At 56.7% G+C, this 23,804-nt stretch overlaps 1 protein-coding gene across 19 annotated transcripts in view; it reads right to left on the minus strand.

Moving 5' to 3' along the window:
• ABLIM2 (actin binding LIM protein family member 2) overlaps positions 1 to 23,804 on the minus strand; it is a 193,398-nt gene that overhangs the window by 100,889 nt on the left and 68,705 nt on the right. For all 19 annotated transcript variants that reach the window (XR_010156438.1, XR_010156426.1, XR_010156436.1 and 16 more), the window contains exons 4-6: positions 21,732 to 21,847; positions 14,276 to 14,402; positions 11,228 to 11,321 (exon numbers count right to left, since the gene is read on the minus strand). Coding sequence is in view for 2 of the 19 variants with exons in the window: in XM_003310247.6 (XP_003310295.1) it covers positions 11,228 to 11,321; positions 14,276 to 14,402; positions 21,732 to 21,847 (337 nt within the window). In the remaining 17 variants the exon portion in view is untranslated. The remainder of the gene's footprint in view (positions 1 to 11,227; positions 11,322 to 14,275; positions 14,403 to 21,731; positions 21,848 to 23,804) is intronic.

A 23,804-nucleotide genomic window follows, 5' to 3' on the forward strand; every position in this document is an offset into this window, starting at 1 on the left:
AGGGAGTATTATTCAGCTACGGACAGGAATGAAAGCACTGATCCTGCTACAACATGGATGAACTCTGAAAACGTGTGCAGTGAAAGATGCCAGACGCAAAGCCACGGGGTAGAGGATTCCTTCACTATGGAAAATCCGGAGCAGGCAAATCCATGGAGACAGAAAGCAGGTGAGTGGCTGCCAGAGGCTGGGGGAGGAGGGAATGGGGAGTAACTGCCTAGTGGGGGTGAGGTTTCCTCTCGGGGTGATGAAAAAGTTTTGGAACTAGAGAGAACTGGAAGTTGCATGATATTGTGAATGCACCAAATGCCACCGAACATTTTAAATGGTTAACTGTACGTTACGTGAATGTCACCTCAACTTTTTAAAGAAGAGTTGATCCCCAAATGGCCAACTTTTGAATGACCAACCACATACCAAGCATTGTGTCAGGTGCTCTGCCTGCCTCAAGTTCATCCTCACAGCAGCCCCTTGGGGTGAACACTCTTGTCTATCCTTGTTTTCCAGAGGAGGAGGTCAAGGCTCAGGGAGGCGAGGGGGCCTACCCAAGGCCATGTCATTGAGAGAATGAGGAGCCAGGATCCAAAGAAGGCGGGCCGGATGCTACCTCCTGGGAAGACTCCATGGGCCATGGGGACAATCGGGGACATTTGTGGCTGAGCCCCTGCAGGTCCGGGGCCTCAGAGCGTGGAATTAACTGCATCCTCAGCTCACCGGCTCCCTGTCAACAGCCCTCCTCCCACACCCAACGCACAGACACAGGAAAAGGAAGGGTCGCAGAGCTCCTAGTGAGCTGGGGGCAGAGACGGAAGCCTTCCACGCTGTACACGCCACGGCCTGGCCCATGGCACAGAGGAGCAGCCTGGGGTCTGAGAAGCCACATAGCAGAGTTAGAGCCAAGTATGAGCCAGTGCCAGCTCTGCACCCTTTCCAGTGATGGCACAGCTGCGTGGCCAGGGGCAGCCGGCACCCTCACTCACAGTTCGGGCCACTCATAAAGTATGAGAGTCAACAGCCAAACCCTTACATTTTAAGGACACTCCATGTTCTGGAACAATCCACCCGTGGTGGAGGGGCAGGGCTGGAGTGCCTGTGTCTTCAGGCCCTGGGGAACACCACGGGGCCGTCAAGTGGACAGAGCAAATGTGCCTGCCGGTGCTCAGGCCTGTCCCAGGCTCGTGGCCAAAGCCATGGAGGTGACAGATTCCAGCCTGAGATTCTCTCTTCCTGGCTGTGTGACTCAGGCCCTGTGTCACGTGCTGGGGTTCAGTGTCCCCGTGTATAAGATGGAGAGGACTGTCCCTCCCTCTCAGGCTGGGGTAGTATAACCGGGCTCTGTGATTCCAGAGGACATTTAGCTGGAAGGTACCAGCATGGCACAGGTCACCCCCTCCCTACCCCATACTTCCTGCTGAGAACCAATGGGTCACAGGTGGCCATCGATGGGCTGATGGAGTCAAAAATTAGAAGTGTCCTCATTCCCTGTGTCACCTCCTGTTGTCATTCCCATTCTCTCATAGTGACTGGGGCGTCCCAGTCATCGGCACAGTGGCCACATCCTCCCAACTGCCACCCAAGGAGTGCCTGAAACCTCGGCCGCTGGTTGTTCCAGTGGGTGCACGGCTCCCCAGGCAGGCGGAAGTCCCACCCTCGCCCGCGTGGGGCTCATGATGGCTCGGATTTCAAAATATATGAGCAACTGAAAGACTTTGCAGTGAGTGGTTTTAGGAAGACATCTTGTGCCTTCTGAGGGGTGGCTGTCATCTTTAATAAGGCAGAACGAGGTGCCAGGGAAGCACACCCACAGCCTGCGGTGGCTCAGGGCGACCACAGGTCCTCAGCCAGTGCTGGGTCAGAGGGCAGTGGTTTAAGGGACGTCCCCACTGTGACGTGCAGAATACGGCCAGCAGGACAGAGGTGTGGCAAAGCTGTCCCGCCTCCAGAAACCCCTCCTGTCCCGGCAGAGGAGAGCTAGTGGCTCCCCCGTCTCTGCGCTTCTGGAGAATGGATCAGCCCTCTCTGCCATGAGCCCCTCACACCTGAGGCAGGAGGCCCCTTTCCTCCCTGCATCCAACCACGGAATCCGGGTGCAAAGGCCTCCTCTGCCCACTGGAGAGCAGCCACACTTCCCCTCGCTCCTTCCCCGCTCCGGGCTCCCGCTCAGCCGAGGGCCAGGGCTGGGCCTGCGGGCTGCACCTCCCTGCAGCAGGCAGCTCCCAGCAGCTGCTCCTCACAGTCATCGGCCCAGTTCAGAGCTCTAGTTTCCTTTCTGAACTTCCAGAACTGAGTCCAGGTCTTAAAAGACCTAATCACCATGATGCACAAACAAAATGAAATTTACAAAGAAACAAATGAAAGCTGTGAGCAGGGGATCCCCCTGGGGGTGTTCGGCGGCCAGGACAGAATCCCCAGAATCCCCAGGGGCCACTGCATTCCAGAAAGAAGGGCCCCACTCTGAGCAGTGCCCAGCAAGGCCCCTTGAGATCTGGGCCCTCCCCAGACCTTCCACACCCTCTGGAACACAGCTCCTCTTGGCCCCAGGCCTGTCTAGCACACTCACTCCTCCCCCCACTGCCTCTTCCTCTCTACCCAGCTCCCGTTAGGGCGTGAGCCTCAGGAGCGCTTGGCCCGGCGGCCTCATTCTCTGCTGTACCCCGGCGTCTCCTCCAGCAGTGGCACTGGCAGACGAGCCGTCCAGTGGGGACGTTCTGAACAAGGCAACACGGTGCCCAGGAGGCCAGCCTGAGCGGCCCTAGAGGACCAGAGAACTTGACTAAGTTTGGGAAAGGCTATGGCAGAATCCCGCCTGTGGATGTTCACACGCACTGCAGCGTATCCAGGCTCGGAGGGTCCCACCACAAAGACAGTGATGAGCACATTGCCCGGGAACAAGGGGACGCAAGGGAGGACACGACAGGCCAGCGTGGAAGGGTAGGACCAGGGGCTCTGATGCGCTGCCGGCATGAGGCAAGGCAGGAACGCAGAGATGCGGCGAAGGGTGTGTGCGCATGTGCGTGTCTGTGTGTCTCTGTGTTTTGCCTGGTGTCTGTGTGTCTCTGTGTTTTGCCTGGTGTCTGTGTGGATGTCTTTCCGTGTGTCTGTGTGTGCATCGTGTGTGCTGTCTTGGGTGTCTGTGTGCATTTCTGTGTGTCTCTGTGTGTGTTTGTGTGTTGTCTGTGTGTGCATCGTGTGTGCTGTCTTGGGTGTCTGTGTGCATTTCTGTGTGTCTCTGTGTGTGTTTGTGTGTTGTCTGTGTGTTGCTATGTGCAGTCTCTGTGTCCATGTGTCCTTGTGTTGTCTGTGTACGTGTCGGTGTGTCCATGCATGTTGTCTGTGTCTCTCCGTGTGCTTGTGTGTCTCTATGTGTTGTCTGTGTGTACGTGTCCGTGGGTGCCGTGTGTGTTTTCTGTGTGTCTGTGTTGTCGATGTCTGTGTCCCTGTGTTTATGTTGGTTGTGTGTGTCATGTGTTTCTTTGTGTTTATTTCCATGTGTGTTGTTTGTGTGCCTAAGCGTGCTGTCTGCACGTCTTGTATGTGTATGTGATCTGTGTGTCCTTTTGTGTGTTTGTGTCTATGTGCTTTGTGTGTGTATGTATCTGTGTATCTGAGTGTGTCTGTGTCATCTGTGTCTTTCTGTATGTTTGTGTGTCTGCATGTGTCTATGTATGTCTATAATCTGTGTCTGTGTGTGTACGTCTGTGTGTGTATGTGTGGCCTGTGTGTCTGTGCTGTGTCTGTCTTGTGTGTGTGACCGCGTGTGTCTGTTTTTTCCTGTGTCTCTGTGTCCACGTGTGTTGTCTGTGGGCTGTGCATGTGTGTGTATATCTCGTGTGTGTCTGTGGATGTGTGTATCTGCACGTGTGCAAAATCTGAAAGGATGACTTCTAGATGCCAGCAGTAGTTAGCTGTGGGGGTGGCACTATGAATGTTTTGGCTTATTTTATGATAAACAGGTATTCCTTTTGAGTGAGAGAAGTTGGGGACTTGAGAAGTCGCTATCACCTCTACCCATCAGAAATGCTGTATTTATTTGGAAACACGGTTTGTTTTCTCCCAATGACGAGAGTCATCCGTGCTTCCTGCCCCAAGACAGACAGGAGGAAGCAAAGAACAAATGTCCCGCAATTGCAAGAATGATGTTTAACTGGTCCCTGACCCAGGGCAGAGAGAGCCTCGGCACCCCCTTTCCTGCCAGCCTCCCCTGTGGCAGGGATCTGTCACCTGCGTCTCCGTGAACCCAGCATCTAGCCCAGGGTGGAGCACACAGTGAGGCCAGGAAGGGTCTAGAAGGGAGTGGTTGACTGGGGAAGGAAAGAGAGGAGGGGCAGAGGGAGGGAAGGAGGAGGGGAGGAGTAAAGGGAGGAGGAATTGATTCGCAGAACCAGGGGGACGTTGGGCTTCTTGTTACCGGGGAGACGGCCCCTGCACAGACTGCACGAGGTACACCGGGTCCAGACCTCAGCCCTGACAGGGTTAACAGAGGGTGGGGCTGGGAAGAGGCACCCCTACTCCCACCCACCCCTTCAGGAGGTGTTGACAGGGCGAGGGAGGGATGGGGTTCCTGGAAGGTGGGGCTCTGAACACATGAACACATGGCCAGTGGCTTCTCCTCATCCACACCTCCTCCCTTTATGCAGCCCTGGTCTAGAGGCTGGTCACACCGCTGTCCCCGTGGATTTGCCAGCTGAGTCCCAGCTCCCTCTGTGGGGGCGGCGCCATCCGTCCCCAGCAGCTGGCTCTGCCGCAGTTGCTGCCAGGCGCCACCCACCTCTGCTGCCACAGCCCAGTGCCTCCCCCATCCCTAGCCAGCCATCCCGGCCCAGGAGTGGGACACAGATATCAGCCCCTCCCATGCCCCCACAGGACCCCAGCAAGGAGCCGGCTCATCAGGACAGACACCCAGAGATGGGTGGGATGCAGGCCAACACGCACGAGGGTGCTGCACGTTTAGGAGAAACTGAGGGAGAGACGGGGAAGGAAAACCCCACTGTCACCACCAAATGCACATTTCGCGGGCAGGCGGGCACTGCGGGCGCCAGCACTTAGGATGGCACCATGCCCACCACACGCAGACACAGCACAGGCGAGGGCTCGGCTGGCAGTGGGAGCCTGGGATGCTCTGTGCTTGGGTCCTGCAGAGGGAAGCCAGGGGCACTGCCAAGCGCCTTAGGGGGCAAAACGGGGGTGGGGGAACAGGTGGCTCCGAGGTCTCACACCTGACTGCTCTGTCCCCAAAAACCCATCCACCCGCAGCCCCGCCTGGCCCCTGTGAGCCCCCATCAGCCCCTTGGAGTTGTGGGCCAGGTTTCCTACCTGCACAGCTTCTGGGCACCAGAGCCCAGTCTGACGGCCCTGCTTGAGTGCCGTGCTCCCTGGAACGTGTGCCTGCGAGGGTGGACACCCTCACCTTCAGCCAACAGTCTGTCACCTGCTCCTGCTGCGCCCCGGGAGCCCACTGTCACCCGGCGGGGCGCCGGCACACTGGGCCGAGCATCAGGCAGTGCCACCGCGGCGGCGGCAGCTCCCCTTCTGCGGAGCCAGGCTTGTCCCCGCCCGCGGTTCCCACCTTGCACCCGGGGAGGATGCTCAGAGCTGTGCAGAGCCCGCCGACTCAGCCACGCCGCCACAGACTCGCCTCCCCGGCAGAGGCGAAAACAAAAGCATTAATCTTCCCCAGGAGGCCCTTTCTCCTCCACAGCAGAGGAGGAGGAAAAAACCCAGACCTGTTTTGCTCCTGCTCCTCGAATTAGGATGGTTCCTTCCCGATGAACCAGGGCGCACCCCAAATTCTGTATTTGGCATTAAATATCAGGGATGCTTACATTGCAGACATGGGACACTTGCCTCCCAATCCATCAAGGGGAGGGGGGCTGCCTGATGAAACCCACTTTGCTCGCCCAGTGCGGAGTGTGCCTGAGGCAGAGCAGCCCCAGTTTGGGTGGGGTCTGCCCCCGACCCCAGGCCAGGGCCTCTCTGGTGTGGGGGCTGCTGCCCATGGGTGTCAGAAACGCGGGGCAGGTGAGGCTCCTGCACCAGCAGCAGCAACAGCCGCAGCTGACTGCACCCAAGATACACCCCACTTTAGGCCACCAGATGTTCCAACGTGGCTATGCTATTAAGCCAAAAATGCAAACCTGCATCTGTGCACCAGGAGAAGACAAAGGGCTGGGGGAAACCTGCACAGCCCGGGCTCCAGTCTGGCTCTGCCACCGGCTCTCAGTGGCTGATGGCCGGGCACGTGGGTGGATCCAGCTGGACGCCCAGGTGAGTGGTGGGAGGCAGTGTGTATGTGGGGGAGGGAGAGTGCCTGCATGTGGTGTTGGCCTGGCTGAGCATCAGAGCCACCAGCGCATAAGAGGAGCAGGGTCAGGGACAGCACCTGAGTGGGGAACGCAGGCCCTGCACGGCCCCCGGGGAAGTAGGGAGGGGTCGGTAAGAGGAGGCTTAAAGGCCTTAGGGTTTCCTGCACACAAAGCCCCCGGATCTGCAGAAGAGCAGGGAGAGTACAGGTGGAGGAGCACAGAGAGGGTCTCTGAGAGGCAGTGGGGCCGGTGCGAAGGGAGAGGAGAGGCTGAGTCTCTGCAGCGGGGACTTCCATACCAGGCTGCTGTTTTTAACGGGAGAGACGAACACTCTCTAAAACGCCACTGGAGGGGAAGCCCTGGCAGGTAAGGTGGGGAAGATGGGAGGAGACACGATCAAGCACGGCAGAGGGGGCGATGGCCAGAGCGGCTGGACCCAGGCACAGGCGTGGTAGGGGTGGGGGTGGTGTGCGGGAAGCAGCAGGGCAAGGGAGAGAGTCAGGATAGAAATGGGGTCTCATAGAGAGTGAGCCACCCAGGCCGTCCTCGCTGAGGTCTGGCTGCCAACTCTTTGTCAGCAGAAGACAAGGCCGCTGTGTGGGCAGGGAGCGCAGTCCAGGACAGTGTGGAAGGTCTGGGCTGTTCTTTGCGGAGAACGGAAACGTGGCTTTGGACTGCCAGGCAGTGCATCAGGCCAGGCTCCATCCTATCCTGCAGGCTCCTCCAGAGCCCTCACCACCTCCTACAGGGTGGGGTGTGCCAGCAAGGGCTGAGCAAGGGGAGGGGTGAGGGAGGGAGAGGCCACGGCCCCAGGAGAAGGGGAGAGAGGAGAGGGCCAGGCAGGACGCCGTCCCTGGGATGCATCACTGGCTGTAAATATCAGATATGATCGCCACCCAGGAAAATACTTATAGGACAGACAGAACATCTGCAGCCTTATGTGATCCACCTGCACAGAAGGCACAAAGACCCTAAATAGATAAGCAGGCAACATTTACAACAGATAACTGAAATACAAGAATTAGGAATGGCTACAAATGACAAAAGGTCGGGCATGGTGGCTCACGCCTGTAACCCCAGCATTTTGGGAGGCTGAGGCAGGCAGATCACCTGAGGTCGGGAGTTCGAGACCAGCCTGCCAACATGGTGACATTCTATCTCTACCAAAAATACAAAAATCAGCCAGGCGTGGTGGCTCACGCCTGTAATCCCAGCTACTTGGGAGGCTGAAGCAGGAGAATGGCTTGAACCCAGGAGGTGGAGGTTGCAGTGAGCCGAGATTGCGCCACTGCACTCTAGCCTGGATGACAAGAGTAAAACTCTGTCTCAAAAAAAAAAAAAAGACAAGACTCAGCCTCACTAGGGATGGAAGAAAGGCAAATTAAAGCTAGATCCTGCAGGGTGCGGTGGCTCACACCCCTAATCCCAGCACTTTGGGAGGCTGAGGTGGAAGGATCACTTGAGGCCAAGAGTTCCAGGCCAGCTGGGGCAACACAGCAAGATTCCTGTCTCTAAGAAAATTTTAAATACTATCCAAGCATGGTATTGCATGCCTGTAGTCCCGGCTACATGGGAGCCTGAGGAAGTATTGCTTGAGCTCAAGAGGTCGAGGCTGCAGGGAGCTATGACTTCATCACTGCGCTCCAGCCTGGGTGACAGAGCAAGACCCCATCTCTAAAAAAAGAAATTTAAAAAAGCAAGATCCCATGTTTCCACCTATCAAATTGGCAAAGGTTTAGAGGAGAAATACTATATCTTGTTGACAAGATTGTAAATCAGAATAATCTTTCTAGAAAGCAATTTATAGTAACCATCAAGAGCACTAAAAATGTTCCTAGTTTTTGACTCAACTTCTACATTTCTGTGAATATATCTTAGGAAAAATTAGAAATGCAAACAAAGCATTATTTTTAAAGCGTGTTCGCTGCAATGTTACTGATGGTTGTAAAAAACTGGAAGGCGGCACTGTGTCCAGCCATAAATGATCAGCCTGGTAATTCTTTTTTTTTTTTTTTTTTTTTTTGAGACAGAGTCTCGCTCTGTAGCCCAGGCTGGAGTGCAGTGGCGCAGTCTCGGCTCACTGCAACCTCCGCCTCCTGAACCTGGTTCATGCAATTCTCTCGCCTCAGCCCCCTGAGTAGCTGGGATTACAGGCACCCACTACCATGCCCAGCTAATTCTTGTAGTTTTAGTAGAGACAGGGTTTCACCACGTTGGCCAGGTTGGTCTTGAACTCCTGAACTCGTGATCCGCCTGCCTCAGCCTCCCAAAGTGCTGGGATTACAGGCGTGAGCCACCGCGCCCGGCCCAGCCTGATAATTCTGAGAGTCATGATGAAATATGATGCGAGAGTAAAGCTTATGTCCGAACGAACCTTGAAAACATCAAGCTATGTGAAAGAAGCCAGTCATGAAAGACTACATATTTCATGATTCCATTGATATGAAACGTCCAGAAGAGAAGTCTATGGAGACAGAAAGTAGAATGGTGGTTGCCGAGGGCTTGCGGATACGGGGAGTGACAGCTAAAAGGTATGGGGTTCTTTCTAAGGTGATGAAACTGTTCTAAAATTGACTGTGGAGATGGCTGCAAATATCTGTGGTTATTGATAAAGAAAACCATTGAATGGGCTGGGTGTGGTGACTCACACCTGTAATCCCAGCACTTTGGGCGGTTAAGGCAGGTGAATTGCTTAAGTTCAGGAGCTCGAGACCGGCTTGGGTGACATAGTGAGACCCTGTCTCTACAAAAAATACAAAAATTAGCCAGGTGTGGTGCACACCTGTAGTCCCAGCTGGTCGGGAGGCTGAGGTGGGAGGATCACTTAAGCCTGGGAAGTGAGGCTGCAGTGAGCTGTGATGACACCACCGCACTCCAGCCTGGGCAACTGAGTGAGACCCTCTCCAAAAAAAGAAAAAAAGAAAACCATTGACTTGTGCCCTTTAAATGGGCAAATTGTGAACTCTATCTCAATGAAGCTATTTAAAAAGACCCCACAATACCAAAAGAAGAAATGCTTATGAGGAGTTTATAATAATCTGGGAATCTGCTAAACAGGAAATACGACTTGGGAAACACAGGGATGTTTGGGATACAACATGGCACAGATGGTTTGAGATCAACTATGATTACATGGAAAGAAAAAAACGAAAGAAAACTGGCCAGAAAGTTAGGCTAACTATGATTGCATAGTCAGTGGTTTTATTTTCTTCTTAGCACCTCTCTGGACTTTGCAAACTTCCTCACATCAATGAGAATGGAGGACATCCCTCTCGGAGCCACTCCACAGAGGAGTGCAGAGCTCTGTGCAGGGCCAGGACCCTTCCCGTGGGGGCATCCAGCCCCCTGGAGTCTGCAGCTGGGGAAGTGAGACACAGTGACTGGGACTGGGATGGGTGTGGCCACCCCTGTCTCCCCACCAGGTAGAGTTGCTGGATGCGGGTTTGAAAGAAGGCGGCCTGAGGCCAGGTCCAGCTCTCCGCCAGCTGCCTTTTTCTTGCCAGAAAAGCCACTCTGCGCTCACTGTTCCATTCCCCTCCGCATTCTGAATGCTTTTGGGTCCTGGGTACCAGCTGTGGGAGCTGCAGAGGGGAGCCTTGGGGATCCAAGGGTACACCCCATTCCACCCTCTCCAGACTGGCCTCTGCGGCAGCCAGTGGGAGCTCTCTAAAACTCCAATGTGGCCCAGCATTCCCTGCACCAAGGCCTTCCTCAGTGCCCCTCCCTACAGCCTCATCCCCAGCCCCACCCTATCCTCCCAGCCAAACCCCAGAGGCCAGCTCCTGCAACCTCCTCGAGAGGGACTCCCACACCGGGCACAGCCCCTCTCCATTCTCGAGACCCCCCTGGTCACCTGTCGCTTCCCCCATGGACCATGGGCCAATCCAGGGATGGGGACAGTCCACCTGCCTGACCAGCACCGCAGCACTGAGGCAAGGAGGGGCCGCAGGGTCGGGGGGGGTCTGTGAATCCAGAGGGTGGGCTGCAGGGTGGAGGGGTCTGTGAACCTAGAGAGGGTGGGCTGCAGGATGGTGGGATCTGTGAATCCGGAGGGTGGGCTGCAGGATGGGGGTTGGGGGCCTGTGAATCTGGAGGGTGGGCTGCAGGATGGTGGGATCTGTGAATCCGGAGGGTGGGCTGCAGGATGGGTGTTGGGGGCCTGTGAATCTGGAGGGTGGGCTGCAGGATGGTGGGATCTGTGAATCCGGAGGGTGGGCTGCAGGATGGGGGTTGGGGGCCTGTGAATCTGGAGGGTGGGCTGCAGGATGGGGGTTGGGGGCCTGTGAATCTGGAGGGTGGGCTGCAGGATGGTGGGATCTGTGAATCCGGAGGGTGGGCTGCAGGATGGGGGTTGGGGGTCTGTGAATCTGGAGGGTGGGGTTTGGTCCTAGTTGCCCCATGGGATTTATCTTATTGAACAAAACGCAGAAAAGGGCATAATGTGTAATTTTCACACAGGGAACATGCCCACATGACTACCTCCCAGACCAAGGCACACAAAGCTATCAGCACCTCAGAAGCTCCCCCCGCATAATTGCTATCTGCCCTGCCTCCCGGGTGACCCCGCTGTGCCTCCTATGGGGACGAGGTCCTGGTGTGGGCTCTCTTCCATCTTCCGTGCTTCTGAGTCCCAATCTAGACAGCAAACGGCTGGGCCAAAACGTCTCAAGGCACTTCCCACATGCTCTGAATTTGTCAAGAGGCACAGAAGAGAGCATCACAAGGGAGGCTTCCTGGAGGAGGTGGCACTGGGCAGGCCCTGGACAGCTGACAAGGGCATCCATTGGCTGAGCTGGCAGGAGTAGGGAGGTGAAGCTGCAGCCAGACAGATTCTTGCACAAACACACACAAATCTCCCAGTCAACTCCCAGGGGGCAGTTAGGCCCTAGCTCAGAGAGGGCAGGGGCCCGGCCTGCCGCGCTTACCTCCAGCACGCGCCCCGTGATATATTTCTCACAGCTGTCACAGCGGATGCCGAACTTGGCATGGTAGTCGGCTTCGCAGTAGGGCAGCCCATCCCTGCAATGAGACAGGCAGTCAACACAGGGCGAGTGTCGCCCGAGGACCCTTGAGATCTAACAACCCTCACCAACAAGAGGATCTGCCCTCAAAGTGGGGGAATGCCCACCTCCTCCTGCTCAGGTAACAATGCTTCCAACAGGCAGTGTCATTGGGCTCTCACAGACACCAGCCCCGTGAGAAATATGATGACAATGGTCCCATTTCACAGACGGAGAAACTGAGGAGCACACGCCAGACCACCTGCCCAGTGGGTGGGAGGGGCTGACAGCAGCAGCTTCTGGGAAACGAGAGCTGCTTCTGTAGACCTGGCTCTTCTTTCTGGCTCCTTCCATCCAAAGTTCAACATCTGGGGTGCCTTAGAAAACTGTGAGCCAAAGAGGGGGGACAGTAAGGGCACCCACATTGGGAACAGGGCTGGAGGATGACAGAAAGCCCAGATGAGGGTGTGGTAGGTTAGGACAAGACTTTACTGTCCCCCCTGCATCCTGCCCTGCATCACAGCCCCCGAATATGAGGGGTGACAAAGGCTGGCTCTGGCCACAGTTGGAGAGGCCTGGCCTTCCGCAGTGCAGGAAAGAGCAGGAGGGCTGCACGTATGCGTCCATCCCCTCTCCCCACGCACACGTGCGGCCTGCCTGCTATGTGCCAGGTGCATAGGGCTGAGGGAATTGGTGTCGAATGCCCGTCATCCTGGGCCTGCCCCTCCAGCAGTGGCTTCCTCCGAGTCTCCATAAATGAGCTACAGAGAAAAGCCGTCTGCGGGGTCATCCCTGGCACAGCTCCTGAGCTGATCTTCACACCCGTTATCATGATTATTAAGAGATCAACATGCCAAGATGGATGGCTGTGCAGATGCGGGGACAGCAGGTCAGCAGTGGCCACACTCGGTGTGGGGAGACGCTGCTCTGCTGAGCCGTGGTTGAGTGAGCAGGCCTATGCTCAAATGCCACGTCCCAGCTGTGTGACCCTGGGCAACTCACTTAACCTCTCTGAGCCTCAGCTTCCCCATCTGCATAATGGGGGAAATAATAGTAAGGACTAATGAAGAGAATGGCAGGCACTCTCCAAGGTGGCTGAAGCCATTGTCATTACTAACCAGGGCTGTCCTCTCAGCCCCGGCCATACCCAGCACGTGTGGGGGTGACTGGCACAGAGCGAGGTGCCTGCCACTCCAACGCGCCCCCTCCAGCATCGCTGAAGTTGCTGTAGTGTTCCAAATTTGGTTTGAGTTTTTGCACAGCTACTAGAGAAGAGAGGGTTTCTCAGGCTGTCATGGATTAGACCCCAGCTCACGTTCTTTTCCTCCAAGCTCTGGGCTGTTGCTAGGTCCCCAGGATGTGGGGTCATGAGCCCCGGGCCTGGGTGCCCCTCTCTGGCTGCAGCCTGGAAGTGGCCCACAGCTGGGATAAGCCATCGCTCAGAGAGTGGCAGCCCTTCCTTCCACGTGACGGGGAGACATACAATGAGTCCTCAGGCTTACTTCCAAATGCCGCTGACCTCAGGACTCCCGTAATAACCCACAAACGGGTGTATTTGCAGCAAATGGGAGGTTAAAGATAACATCTCCATGGCAACACCAACGCCCTCCTTGTCAATTCTGGGACAGCTCTGGAGGCTGCTAAGTAACATGCACGGTGTGGGTGAGCTGCCAACGCTGCGGGAGGGGCCTGCCGCCTGCACAGGGCTGGGCATTTTCATTTTATATTAAAGTGCTGCGTGCACCACACCGGGCGGTCCCTGGCTGACCGTGACACAGGCGGGGAAACTCATGCACCGCACAGGTCCCTCACCCTGGGTGCAAGCTCACCTTGGTTTGGAGGTTTTACTTAAAATGATGTCTTGAACATCATTGCAGATTCCCCAGCAGTTGTAAGAAACAACACAGAGAGGTCCCGTGTACCCTTCGCCTAGTTTCCCCCAGTAGTGATGCAGAATTAGTATACACCCTCAGCCAGGAAGTCAACACGGGCACATCCACCGACATGATTCAGGTTCCGTGTGACACGTGCTCGAATGTGCATGCATATGCGTGCGTGCGTGCGTGTGTGTGTGCGCGCGTCTCACTCCATGCAGTTTTATCACAGGGCGTTTTTCATCCCCATCAATTCCTGTGATGATTTTGTTCCCATTGGGCATTGAGAACAAGCACAGCATAGATAAAAGTGGCCAGAAGACCCTCTAGCTCCCAGGAAGGGGCCCTCTGCGCTCAGAGGAGCTGCCTGCCTTCAGCTCGTCCACATATTCGCCCCTCACCTGCGCCATGCGGAAGGCTTGCCTGCCTCAGGTCCCCAATCCCCCAGGGTTAAAACCGACCCCCAGCTCCCGGCCCTGAGCTGCCTCCATTCAAGGCCATGATCTTCCCAGAAGCCTTCCCCGGTTCCCAAATCGGCCACCACCCCAGTGTGACTGCACATTTGTGGGACATGTTTGGTGTCAGTGGCAGCTGCCCCAGGGGCCCCCACTCTGCAGAAGACAGAGTGCGTGGCTGTGGGGCCCCAGACCTGACACCTGGGATGGGTCAGCCCCCTCTCCTCATCCCCATGCTGGCTTCTGCAGACATTGCTTCACCTCCTGCAGGACATCCAGGCGCCAGAAAGGCAGCTGATCCCATGGGGATGGTGGAGGGGGACTGTGAAGGGGAGGAAAGGCACTTCAAAAACTCAGCACTGGCAGCCCTGGTAGCTCTGCTTCTCATCCACAAAAAGGAGCCGGATGCTGCAAATGCCGTTAGAGAAGCCAGGGCTGGCCAGGGAAGGGGGACATAAGGCTGTTGGGACAAATTCGCTAAGCTCTGAGCCATGCTTCTCACCCAGCAGCAGGGCAGTAGTAGCTGTGCGAGGAATAGGAGAGACACAGAGAGGGTGGCGCTGGGGACACGTGCAGAGTGTGGGACCCCCACAGAGTAGGGAAGCCTGAGCGGAGGCTCTCACTGGAGCCCTCCCCCCACTTACTTGCTGATGTACTCGGCGTTCAGGAGCTTCCCACAGCTCTTGCACTTAAAACAGCCCAAGTGCCAGTGCTTGTCCAAGGCTACCAGGGCCTGGCCATTCTTGATTTCTGTGCCGCAGCCCCCACAACCTGGAAGAAAGAGAACAGAACACAGACACCCCCACCATTGTGAGAGGTGTTGGGGAGGCCTCCTGCTCTCCACACTCCGTGAAGGCCCCTGGGGCAGCCGGGAGGGGCGGGACAGACGAGCAGCCACACCGAGTGTGCTTGGAGGAGTCTCTTACACAGCAGTCTCTGGAGCATGGGGAAGGCAACTGGGGAAGTTTGACCCTGCATGCATTGAGCACTGACTGCATGCAGCCTGGGCTATGAGCTGGGGAAACCTAGATGAAGAAACAGAGGTCCTGTCTTGCAGGAGAGCGGAGTTGGCTCCTGGCACCGAGACGTACCAGGTTGAACCCAACTGTGACTCGATGTGCCCCCCAAAGGGAAATGGACCATATTAGAGAGGGCCGAGCCAGCCCCCAGCCCCCAACCCCGTCAGCCCTGGGAGCTCTCCCGCCACACCCAGCCAGCCAAACCCACCTTCTCTCTTTCTACCATCCCTACGGTGACTGGCGCTCTCCACCCCATGGCCATCAGCCTCGTGGGACCCTGCCTGGCCTCCTGGTGCCCTCTCTGTCCTTCCCAGCCGCGCCTGCCCTGCTCACTTGCCCTGTGTCCCAGGGCCTGGTCTTTGTGCACAGGGCCTCCAGGTTTTGGCCCTGCCCTGAGCCAGTGGCCCACAATCCCTCCACCCTATGAGCCACCACACCGGGGGCTCCACAGCCAGCATCATGGGCATGCTCCCCTGGCAGAGCGGGTGGAGCAGGCTGGGGAGCTGGGGACAGCCTGGTGCACGAGCCTGAGCGGGGTGCGTGTGAGTGCATGTGCATCTGTGTGCATAGCGTGTGACTGTAAGTATGTGGATGTGTCTTATGGGACTGTGAGCATTTGTATGTCACCTGAGTCTTCCTGTGAGTCTTCCTGTGAATATATGAGGTCAGGGGCGGGGAGTGGGAGGCAGAGTGGCAGAGACGCCGTGACAGCATCCCCAAGGGAAAGGGCCTCTCACAAGGTGAACACCTGGTGACAACAGCAGCAACTGGGACGGAGCAGGGCCCACTGAGTCAACCACCCAGGTGTGCCTTGATTCATGGATCACACACGTCCTCACTCCAGGGACCTGCACCCGTCACAGCTGAATGTGCGTCAGTGTGTGTGACTGGTGCGTGAGTGTGTCTATGTATGTGTTTGTGTCTGCATGTGTGAATATGTCTGCACGTGAGAGTATGTCTGTGTGTTTGTGGAAGTGTGTGTCTGCATGTGTTTAAGGGTGTGGTTGTGTGTTGGGGGCATGACAAGGGAAGGGCCTCGGACCCCGTAATGGACAGGGAGGAAGAGGGTGTCTGACAAACAGGGCCTTGCCGCCTGCAGGAGCCCCTGAGTAATTCACAGACCAAGCAGGGACCCCTCGTGCCCAAGGAAACCTCTACCCAAGACGGAAAGAAGGTGGCCCCAGGGCCCGACGCGCTGGGTACAAATCCTGGCCCCCACTATGCGCTGGGTCACACTGAGCGTATTCCTCCTGCGGGAGCCCCCATTTCCTCATCGTGGGGTGGGATGATCACCTCCTCACTTGGTGCCTGCCCGGATCCAGTGCTAATTTACACAGAAGACCTGGCCCAAAGCCTTGCGCATCCCGGGTGAACAGTGAGCATCGGCGAGACCCCCTGTGGGCCTGCTGTGCGGTGAGAGCTCAGCGGAGGCTGCTTCCCTGTGTGGCTTCATTAGTTTCTTTTGGCAGGGACCTGAGTCATATTGTTTTTAACAATGAAAACAAACGAACACTCACAAAGCCGTTGGTCAAGCTCAGGATTTCCTAAGTGACCACACTGTGCACATTCACATGCTACTTTGGAAAACAGCCAGAGAGCAGATTCAAACTCTGAGGGAAAGGGGGGCCTCTTACTCATTTCAGGACCCTGGATGCCCAGCAGAGGCTGTGGGCTTGAGAAACACGTGGGGAATGAATGAATGAATGAATGGGAACCAAAGTGAGAGGATGCCTCCGCCCTTCTCAAGTCCGGGAGGCGACCCCCACATCACCCAATTTGCCGCGCTCCTTCCTGTGTCTCTGCAGAGTCAGACGACGCACAGCCCTGACTTAGCCTCCTGGCTTCCCCCACTTAGCAGGTGATGAGGCACATTTTGCAAAGCTCTGCATCAGTGGCTCTCAACTTGGGGCACTTTTGCCCAAGAGACATTTGGCAATGTCTGGCGACCCTTTTGATTGTCATAACTTGGAGGGGGTTCCAGGCATCTAGTGGGCAGTGGACACAGGATGCTAACCGTGCCAGGACAGCCGCCCTCAACAGGGCTCTCTGGCCCCACATGTGAATGGTGCTGGAGCTGAGATCCCCGGCTCCAAGCCTCTGTTGGCTTCTCTGCATGTCAAGGGAGCACAGCACATGGGGCTGTGTGGCGACCAGAGGACAGACAGCAGACAGCAGCGGTCAGATCCCAGCAATGCCCCCCACCGGCTGTGACCTGGGGAAGTCACTTCACCTCTCTGTGCCCCTGGAATGAGGGCACGTGTGATCCATGAATAAATGCACACACGTTGACCGGTGAGGTGGGCCCACCTCTGCTCTCACTGCCACTGCTGTTGTTGCCAGGTGGTCCCCTCACGGGTGGCCTGCTCCCTCTGTGATGCCTTTATGGGCATCTCCGCCACTCTGCCTCCTACCATATTGGCCGGCGCCCTCCCCTGCCAAGAAGCTCCCTTGACCTTGAGCTCCAAACTGCAGGGGGGATGTGAACCTCACACCTGCCTCGGCCCCCTCATTCTCCTATCAGCAGTACACGTGGAGATGAGAGCAAGGTGCAAAAGGAGTGTTGCCATGGAAACCACATCCTCACTTTCTAAACACATCCGGAGCTCCACATTGCTTTGCGGGCTCTGCGCATGGCAGCTCAGAGTCCTGTGTGACACAGGCTGTGGACTAGAGCTGTCAGCGGCAGGATGTCCCTAGCAGGGCAGAAGGGGCCCCAGGACCCCCCAGTGTCAGCTGGCCACATGCCCGTACATCCTGGCTGGCACTGCCATCAGCAGCAATGGCATAACCCTCCTAGAACCTTCCACTTTCCTATTTTCCCCAAAAGGCTCCCTCTTCCACAAGATGTGGTCATGGTGGGGGTGGTTGTTGGGGGGTGGCTAGGATGTGCCAGGCAGCCTCCTGGAGCCTCAGCTGGAGCTCAGGGGGTGCAGGTGCAGGAGCCAGACCCCCTCTGCAGCACCCCAGGTCTAACTGGGGGTCAGGGGAGTAGGGGGGAGTCTCAGATTCTAGATCAAATCTGAGATTGAGTTTTGGAAACAAGGACTCTGACCGAGCTCCAAAACTTGAAAGTGATTCAAAATCCATGAACTTGGCTTGCAGCTTCATTTAGGAACCTGTACTGAGGAAGAAAAGCCGCTGGAAAAGATAAAACACGTTCAAGTTCGGCCCCAGTGCACTGCGGTCAGGACTAGACTGGAACAGACCTGCCATGGGCCCAGAGCGGGACGGGGGCTCCTGCGAGGATCCTGGGTTTACCTCCCAGGCGCACCCAGGGGTTCTCCTGTTTCCTAGGCAGCCCGGGAGCAGTGGGAGCTCCTGGGTTTAACCCCGGCCTCACCCCGAGGCTCTCCTGTTTCCCAGGCAGCCAGCAAGGGGGCGGGGGCTCTGGTCTGGGCACCCACCCTCTTAGCACTACCCTTGCAGGAGCAGAGGACACAGGGGCTCCACGTGCCACAGCCCAGGTGGTCAAGCCCCGTTGCTGGAAGAGTGGAGGACCCCAAAGCCCCATTCCTGGGCCTGGGACCTTAGAACTGCATACACCCCTTCCTGCCCCTTCATCCCTCACTCTGGTGGGGCCTCCCCAGGTCCAGGGGATGGAACTAAAGAGTCAGGGGCAGCCAGGCCCAAGAAGTGGCTGTGGGGTCTTCTCAGCACGGATGAGCTGCTCGCCATCCCTTTTCCCCAGGCCAAGCCCATTTTTCCCAATTGCCAGCCTGCCACCCACGCCCCTGGCTGGCCCCACACCCACATCAAAGGCCCAGAGAGGGGACACCTCTTGCCCTCAGCACACAGTGGTGAATGCAGGGTCCACCCAGGGTATCTGGGCTCAGAGCTGCCTCTGGGTCGGCACGGCGCTCGCACTCTGCGACGGCCGCCCTGTGACAGGCTTGTGACCAGCAATGGGTCAGCACTGGAGAGCTGGGGGCCTCACGGGAAGGGGCAGAGCTTCAGGGACACAGGGGACCTCCCAACGAGCGTGGTGGGGAAGCTGAGGCATGCGGGGTGTTCACTGCTCCTTCTGGAAGAAGCCTGTGCGGCCCACCCTAAAGGATTTCTTGTTCCTAAGTGGCCTGCTTGGGGCAGCAGAGGGAAGCTCAGGGCCACGGGACTCAAGCTTGAGCTCTGCCTCAAGAGCCAGCCACTCTCCTCTCCCCAGGGAGGGGCAGCCGCACAGGCAGCCATGTGAGGCCCCACCCTACTGCCCCCCGGCCCAGCAAGCTGGCCAGGCAGACGGTGCTGCTTCCTACATTCTGGACTGACTTGACTTTACCCCACTCCACAACCATCTATGGCTCCTCACGGCCTCCAGATGCTCCGAGAACACCACGGCGTGGCTTTGGAGGAAGCTGCCATCTGGTGTTGGTGTCTCAGTGCCATTCCCATTCCCCGCCCCCACGCTGCAGCCCCGTCCACTCACACGGGTCTGGGGGTGCCCACGCTGCAGTCCCGTCCACTCACACGGGTCTGGGGGTGCCCATGCTGCAGCCCCATCCACTCACATGGCTCTGGGGGTGCCCACGCTACAGCCCCGTCCACTCACACGGGTCTGGGGGGTGCCCACGCTGCAGCCCCGCCCACGCTGCAGCCCCGTCCACTCACGCAGGTCTGGGGGTGCCCACGCTGCAGCCCCGTCCACTCACGCGGGTCTGGGGGTGCCCACACTGCAGCCCCGTCCACTCACGCGGTCTGGGGGGTGCACCCAGCACATTTCACAGGTGCTTAGTCTTTGTACTCATCTGTAGCATCCTCCCCCTTCCAGACCCACCTGCTGGAATTCAGCCTGCGTCTCCAGTTTCAGAACCAAGGCCACCTTGGACAGCCTCTAGTCCTAGTGGGGTGAGCTCACTTGCTTTGGAGTTGAAAGGCCTTGGCCCACCCCTCGGCACTTCCGCCCCCTGATGGACACTGAGCACCCAGCACACCCACCCCTGCCAGGTACAGGGCACTCCTGCACCTGCAGAAGAGCTCCCCCAGGCACAGCTGCTGGGGAAACTAAAGGAGGCTGGACTGGGAAGACTGCAGACATCCACGCAGGAACCAGGACTGCTGCTCAATGCTTTCTAGGCACAGAAATGGTTCTAAGCTCAGGATTCTCACCACAGGCTGGGGGAAGGGGCAGGTTACATTATTAGATATCTAGGGGTCCGGGGAACATTTGTTCTTTGAAAATGCAAATTTGATATTTCAAAATAAATTTACATTTGGAGAGGGCAGAGCCTTTCTGCCAAGGGTATTTTTGAAAACCTCAAAAAAAAAAATCTCAGACAGTGATTCTGTGGTTGGTCATATTTCCATCCCCTCCCACTTTTTTTTTTTTTTTTTTTTTTTTGACATTCTCACTCTGTCACTCAGGCTGGAGTGCAGTGGTGTAATCCCAGCTCACTGCAATCTCTGCCTCCCAAGTTCAAGCGATTCTCCTGCCTCGGCCTCCTGAGTAGCTGGGACTACAGGTGGGCACTACCACACCAGGCTAATTTTTGTATTTTTATTAGAGACAGGGCCTCACCATGTCCAGGCTGGTCTCAGACTCCTGGCCTCAGGTGATCCACCCGCCCTGGCCTCCCAAAGTGCTGGGATTACAGGCATGAGCCACCACACCCAGCCCATGTTTCCCTTTTTAATTTGGCTGCCAGGAAGCTGTGGACAAACTGTTCAAAACTGATCTCCCCCTTTTAAAATTTGCCATAGAGCTTTTGATTACTATCTGAATTTAATTATAACAGTACTACTGTTTGTGAAGCCAAATTCTCAAAGATAGATAAAAGGCATTAAATAAAACCACATTTACGTTAAAAAAAAAAAGCAGTCAATCCAGGCCCCAGCTGGAGAGAAATTTTTGAATGGAGGACTCTCCTAGCAAGCCCCGAAGCAGCACCCTCCCGACCCGGTGCTGCTGTGAACTTCATCCCAAGGGATGAAGGCTTTGCTTCGGCTCACAGAGTCAAATTATAACCAGCTCCCAGGGCCAGTGCTGCACCTCGGGGAGGCTGGAAGTGGAATCGCCTCTGTAGAGACTCTCAACACAGCAGACAAGGTGGGGGAGAAAGGAGGCATTTGACACAGGAGAGGAAATTAATTGCGGGCAAGATGCTGACCCCAGAAATCAGGAGAAACCCCTCCTGTGTCTGGGGACACCCCAGTGACCACGGTGCTCAGAGTGGGCTTCTGCACCAGGTGCCTGGCAGCGGCGGGGCCTGGTTTGCTGGGCTCCCCTCCCAGAACCTGTGTGCCATCTCATGATCTGGCAGAGCCACCCCAGCTGGGAAAGGCCACCTGGCTGCCCACTCCTTGCTGATACTTGGCCCCACACCTGCAAACCCCTGACACTTCGGCTGGCATTTGTTTTTTTTCCACACTAACAACCTCCTGCTTCCTAATTCAGGAAGCATCTTGAGCTCCCACTGCATACACACCTGGCCTAACTCCTGGGAGGTGGAGCAGTGAACCCAAGGGCCCCTGACTGCGGGAGCCCGGAGCTCAGTGTTCCTCCACAGGTTCCCCCAAAGGGGTCCCGGGTGGCCTGGAATTAACAGAGGGGAGCTGAGGGGAGTGAATGCCAGAGGGAGAGGACCTGAAGGAGACCTGGAAGGCTTCCTGGAGGAGGTGTGCTAGAGCTGGGCAAAAGCAGCAGTGGGCATTAGATGGGAAAGCAGGAGTGGACATTAGATGGGAAAGCAGCAGTGGACATTAGATGGGAAAGCAGGAGTGGCACATGGGGTGGAGGAAACAGCCAGTGCAAAGACTTGGCGGCACGAGAGCCCCAGAAACTTCCATCCCTGGCTGCCTCCTCACATTTATTCACAGCGTTCACTGCAGCTGCTGCTGCTCTGGGTCCCCGTTTCTCAGGCTCTGTCCCTGGGCACTGCAGAGACCAAGCCCCCAACTCAGCACCCCCCCCACAACCAGCAAGCCCCTACTTAGCATGCCCTATACTCAGCACCGCCCCCACTCAGCGCCCCCCAGCACCTCCCACTCAGTACGCCCCACTCAGCGCCCCCCAACTCAGCATACCCACCCATTTAGCACCCCCCACTCAGCATGCCCCCACTCAACACGCCCCCACTCAGCGCCCACTTACTTCGGAGGCCCTGGGACAGGTGCGCGCTGCTGCCCACCGATACGGGCAGGGAACACTTCTGGCACATGCATTCCTTCCCGTTGAAGGTCACTCGGTCCCCGGGGGGGAAGGGCAGCCTGAAACAAGAGAGCTCGTTACCAGCCAGGCCCACCTTCCGGCTCCTCTCTGGGGGAGCCCTGTCCCAGTGCAGGAGACCAGGGCCAATGTCTCCCCAGGATCTTGCAAAGGTACCACTCACAGGCTGAGGAAATGCAGGGCCTCTCCACCCAGGCACTGCTGCGTCCCCGCAATAGGACCTCAGGTAGTCATCGACACCTGAGCCTCAGTTTCCTCATCTGTACCAACAGGCAGAATCATAGCACCTAAGGTGGTGGTGAGGACCAGCTGAGGGCCGGCCCAGTGCTTGGCACACGGCAACATGCCAGGCTGCCTGGGCCACCGGCCCCTCCAGCCCACCCTGCCTTCCCAGTCACATGGGATGCTTTCTTCATATCAGCTCAGCAGCAAGGGCAGCAGCTATGTACACTGGGCATCTCCTGTGTGCCCAGGGCCCACTACTGTGATAGGTGCCCTATAGGCATGCCTCATGAGTAACCCCACGCCATTCAACCTAGTTGGTATTTGCTTCATGTTTTCTCTATAGGTGAGAAACTGGAGTTCAGAGAGGATATGTAACTTTTCCAAGGACACATGGGTACGAGTCAGAACCAGAATCAAACCAAGACCTGTCTGGCTTCAAAGTTCCACGATTTTACTACCTGGGCCTCTAAGAGGGCAGTGTCTATAAAAGCACACCTGGTAGACAGGAAGATGCTGGACAGTCGGATCCTGTCTTTATTTAAAATTCTGCCATTTTGCTCTAAATGGATTTTTTGCATTTATTTCATTTTTTTAAAGTATCGCATTAAAATATCATTTACTTGACTACTGAGTTTTTTGGCACCCCCTTAAAGTCCACCTCCGCAGCAAGTGCCTGGAGTGAGGCCAGGTGAGGGACCGCAGAGAGCCGGCCCATCCTCCTGCAGTCCGGGGATGTCTTTGGAGACTGAGGGATGGCTCAAGTAGCTGCATCTAGCAAGCTAAGGCCAGGCCACCTGCAGACAGGGCCAGAAGCACAGCCTGAGAATGCTGCCATGTCTGCCCTCAACACCTGCTGCCATCAAGCTCCCAGCAGCCACCGGGCCACTTTCCTTCCCCATCTGAGCCTGGCCAGAGAACCAGGTGCTTTTCAGGCAGAAGCCCGTGGAAGTGTCAGACCACGGGTGCCCCTTAAATCCCCTGTGTGGCCAGGTGCAGTGGCTCACACTTGTAATCCCAGCACTTTGGGAGGCTGAGGTGGGAGGATCACTTGAGGTCAGGAGTTTGAGACCAGCCTGGCCAGTGTGGTGAAACCTCGTCTCTACTAAAAACACAAAAATTAGCCATGCATGGTGGTGTGCACTTGTAATCCCAGCTACTTGAGAGGGTGAGGCAGGACAATCGCTTGAACTGGGAGGTGGAGGTTGCAGTGAGCCGAAATTGCACCACTGCACTCCAGGCTGGGCGAAAGAGTGAGATTCATATCAAAAAAAAAAAAAAAAAAAGCCCCTGCTCAAACACCTTTGTTGGGTTCTGTCTGTCTTCTTCAGGGAGGAGACAATGGATTCGTTGTTGAATGAATGAATGGGTGAATAAGTGAAGGACTGAAGCTCTCCTAGGGGGCCACGCTTGGTCTACTCTCTCCTGCCAAGTCCCTGCCTGGCCTCCCACCAGGGTCTGCCAGATGGAGCTCCCTGAAGCTGGAGACCACCGTGCCTTCCCCTGCTGAAGTCCTGCCAGAGCACCCACCTGTGGGGCTGGCATCCAGTACCCTCGGTCCATGCAGCAGGTGTGTTCCTGGGTTCCCACTGGGCCAGTACCTTCTGGGGATCCAGGACAAATACAGGCTGAGCTGAACCCAGGGCCCTCTCCCCCCATCCACTGCCCAGGAGCCTGCACGGCTCTCCCATGCCCGTGTTGCCACCGTGTGAATGCTATGGTCTGCTGCCACCTGGGTCTCCATGTCTTGCACCCTCCCTGTCATGGGGGATCTTG

Source organism: Pan troglodytes, chromosome 3, assembly GCF_028858775.2.
Source record: "Pan troglodytes isolate AG18354 chromosome 3, NHGRI_mPanTro3-v2.0_pri, whole genome shotgun sequence".
NCBI lineage: Eukaryota > Metazoa > Chordata > Mammalia > Primates > Hominidae > Pan > Pan troglodytes.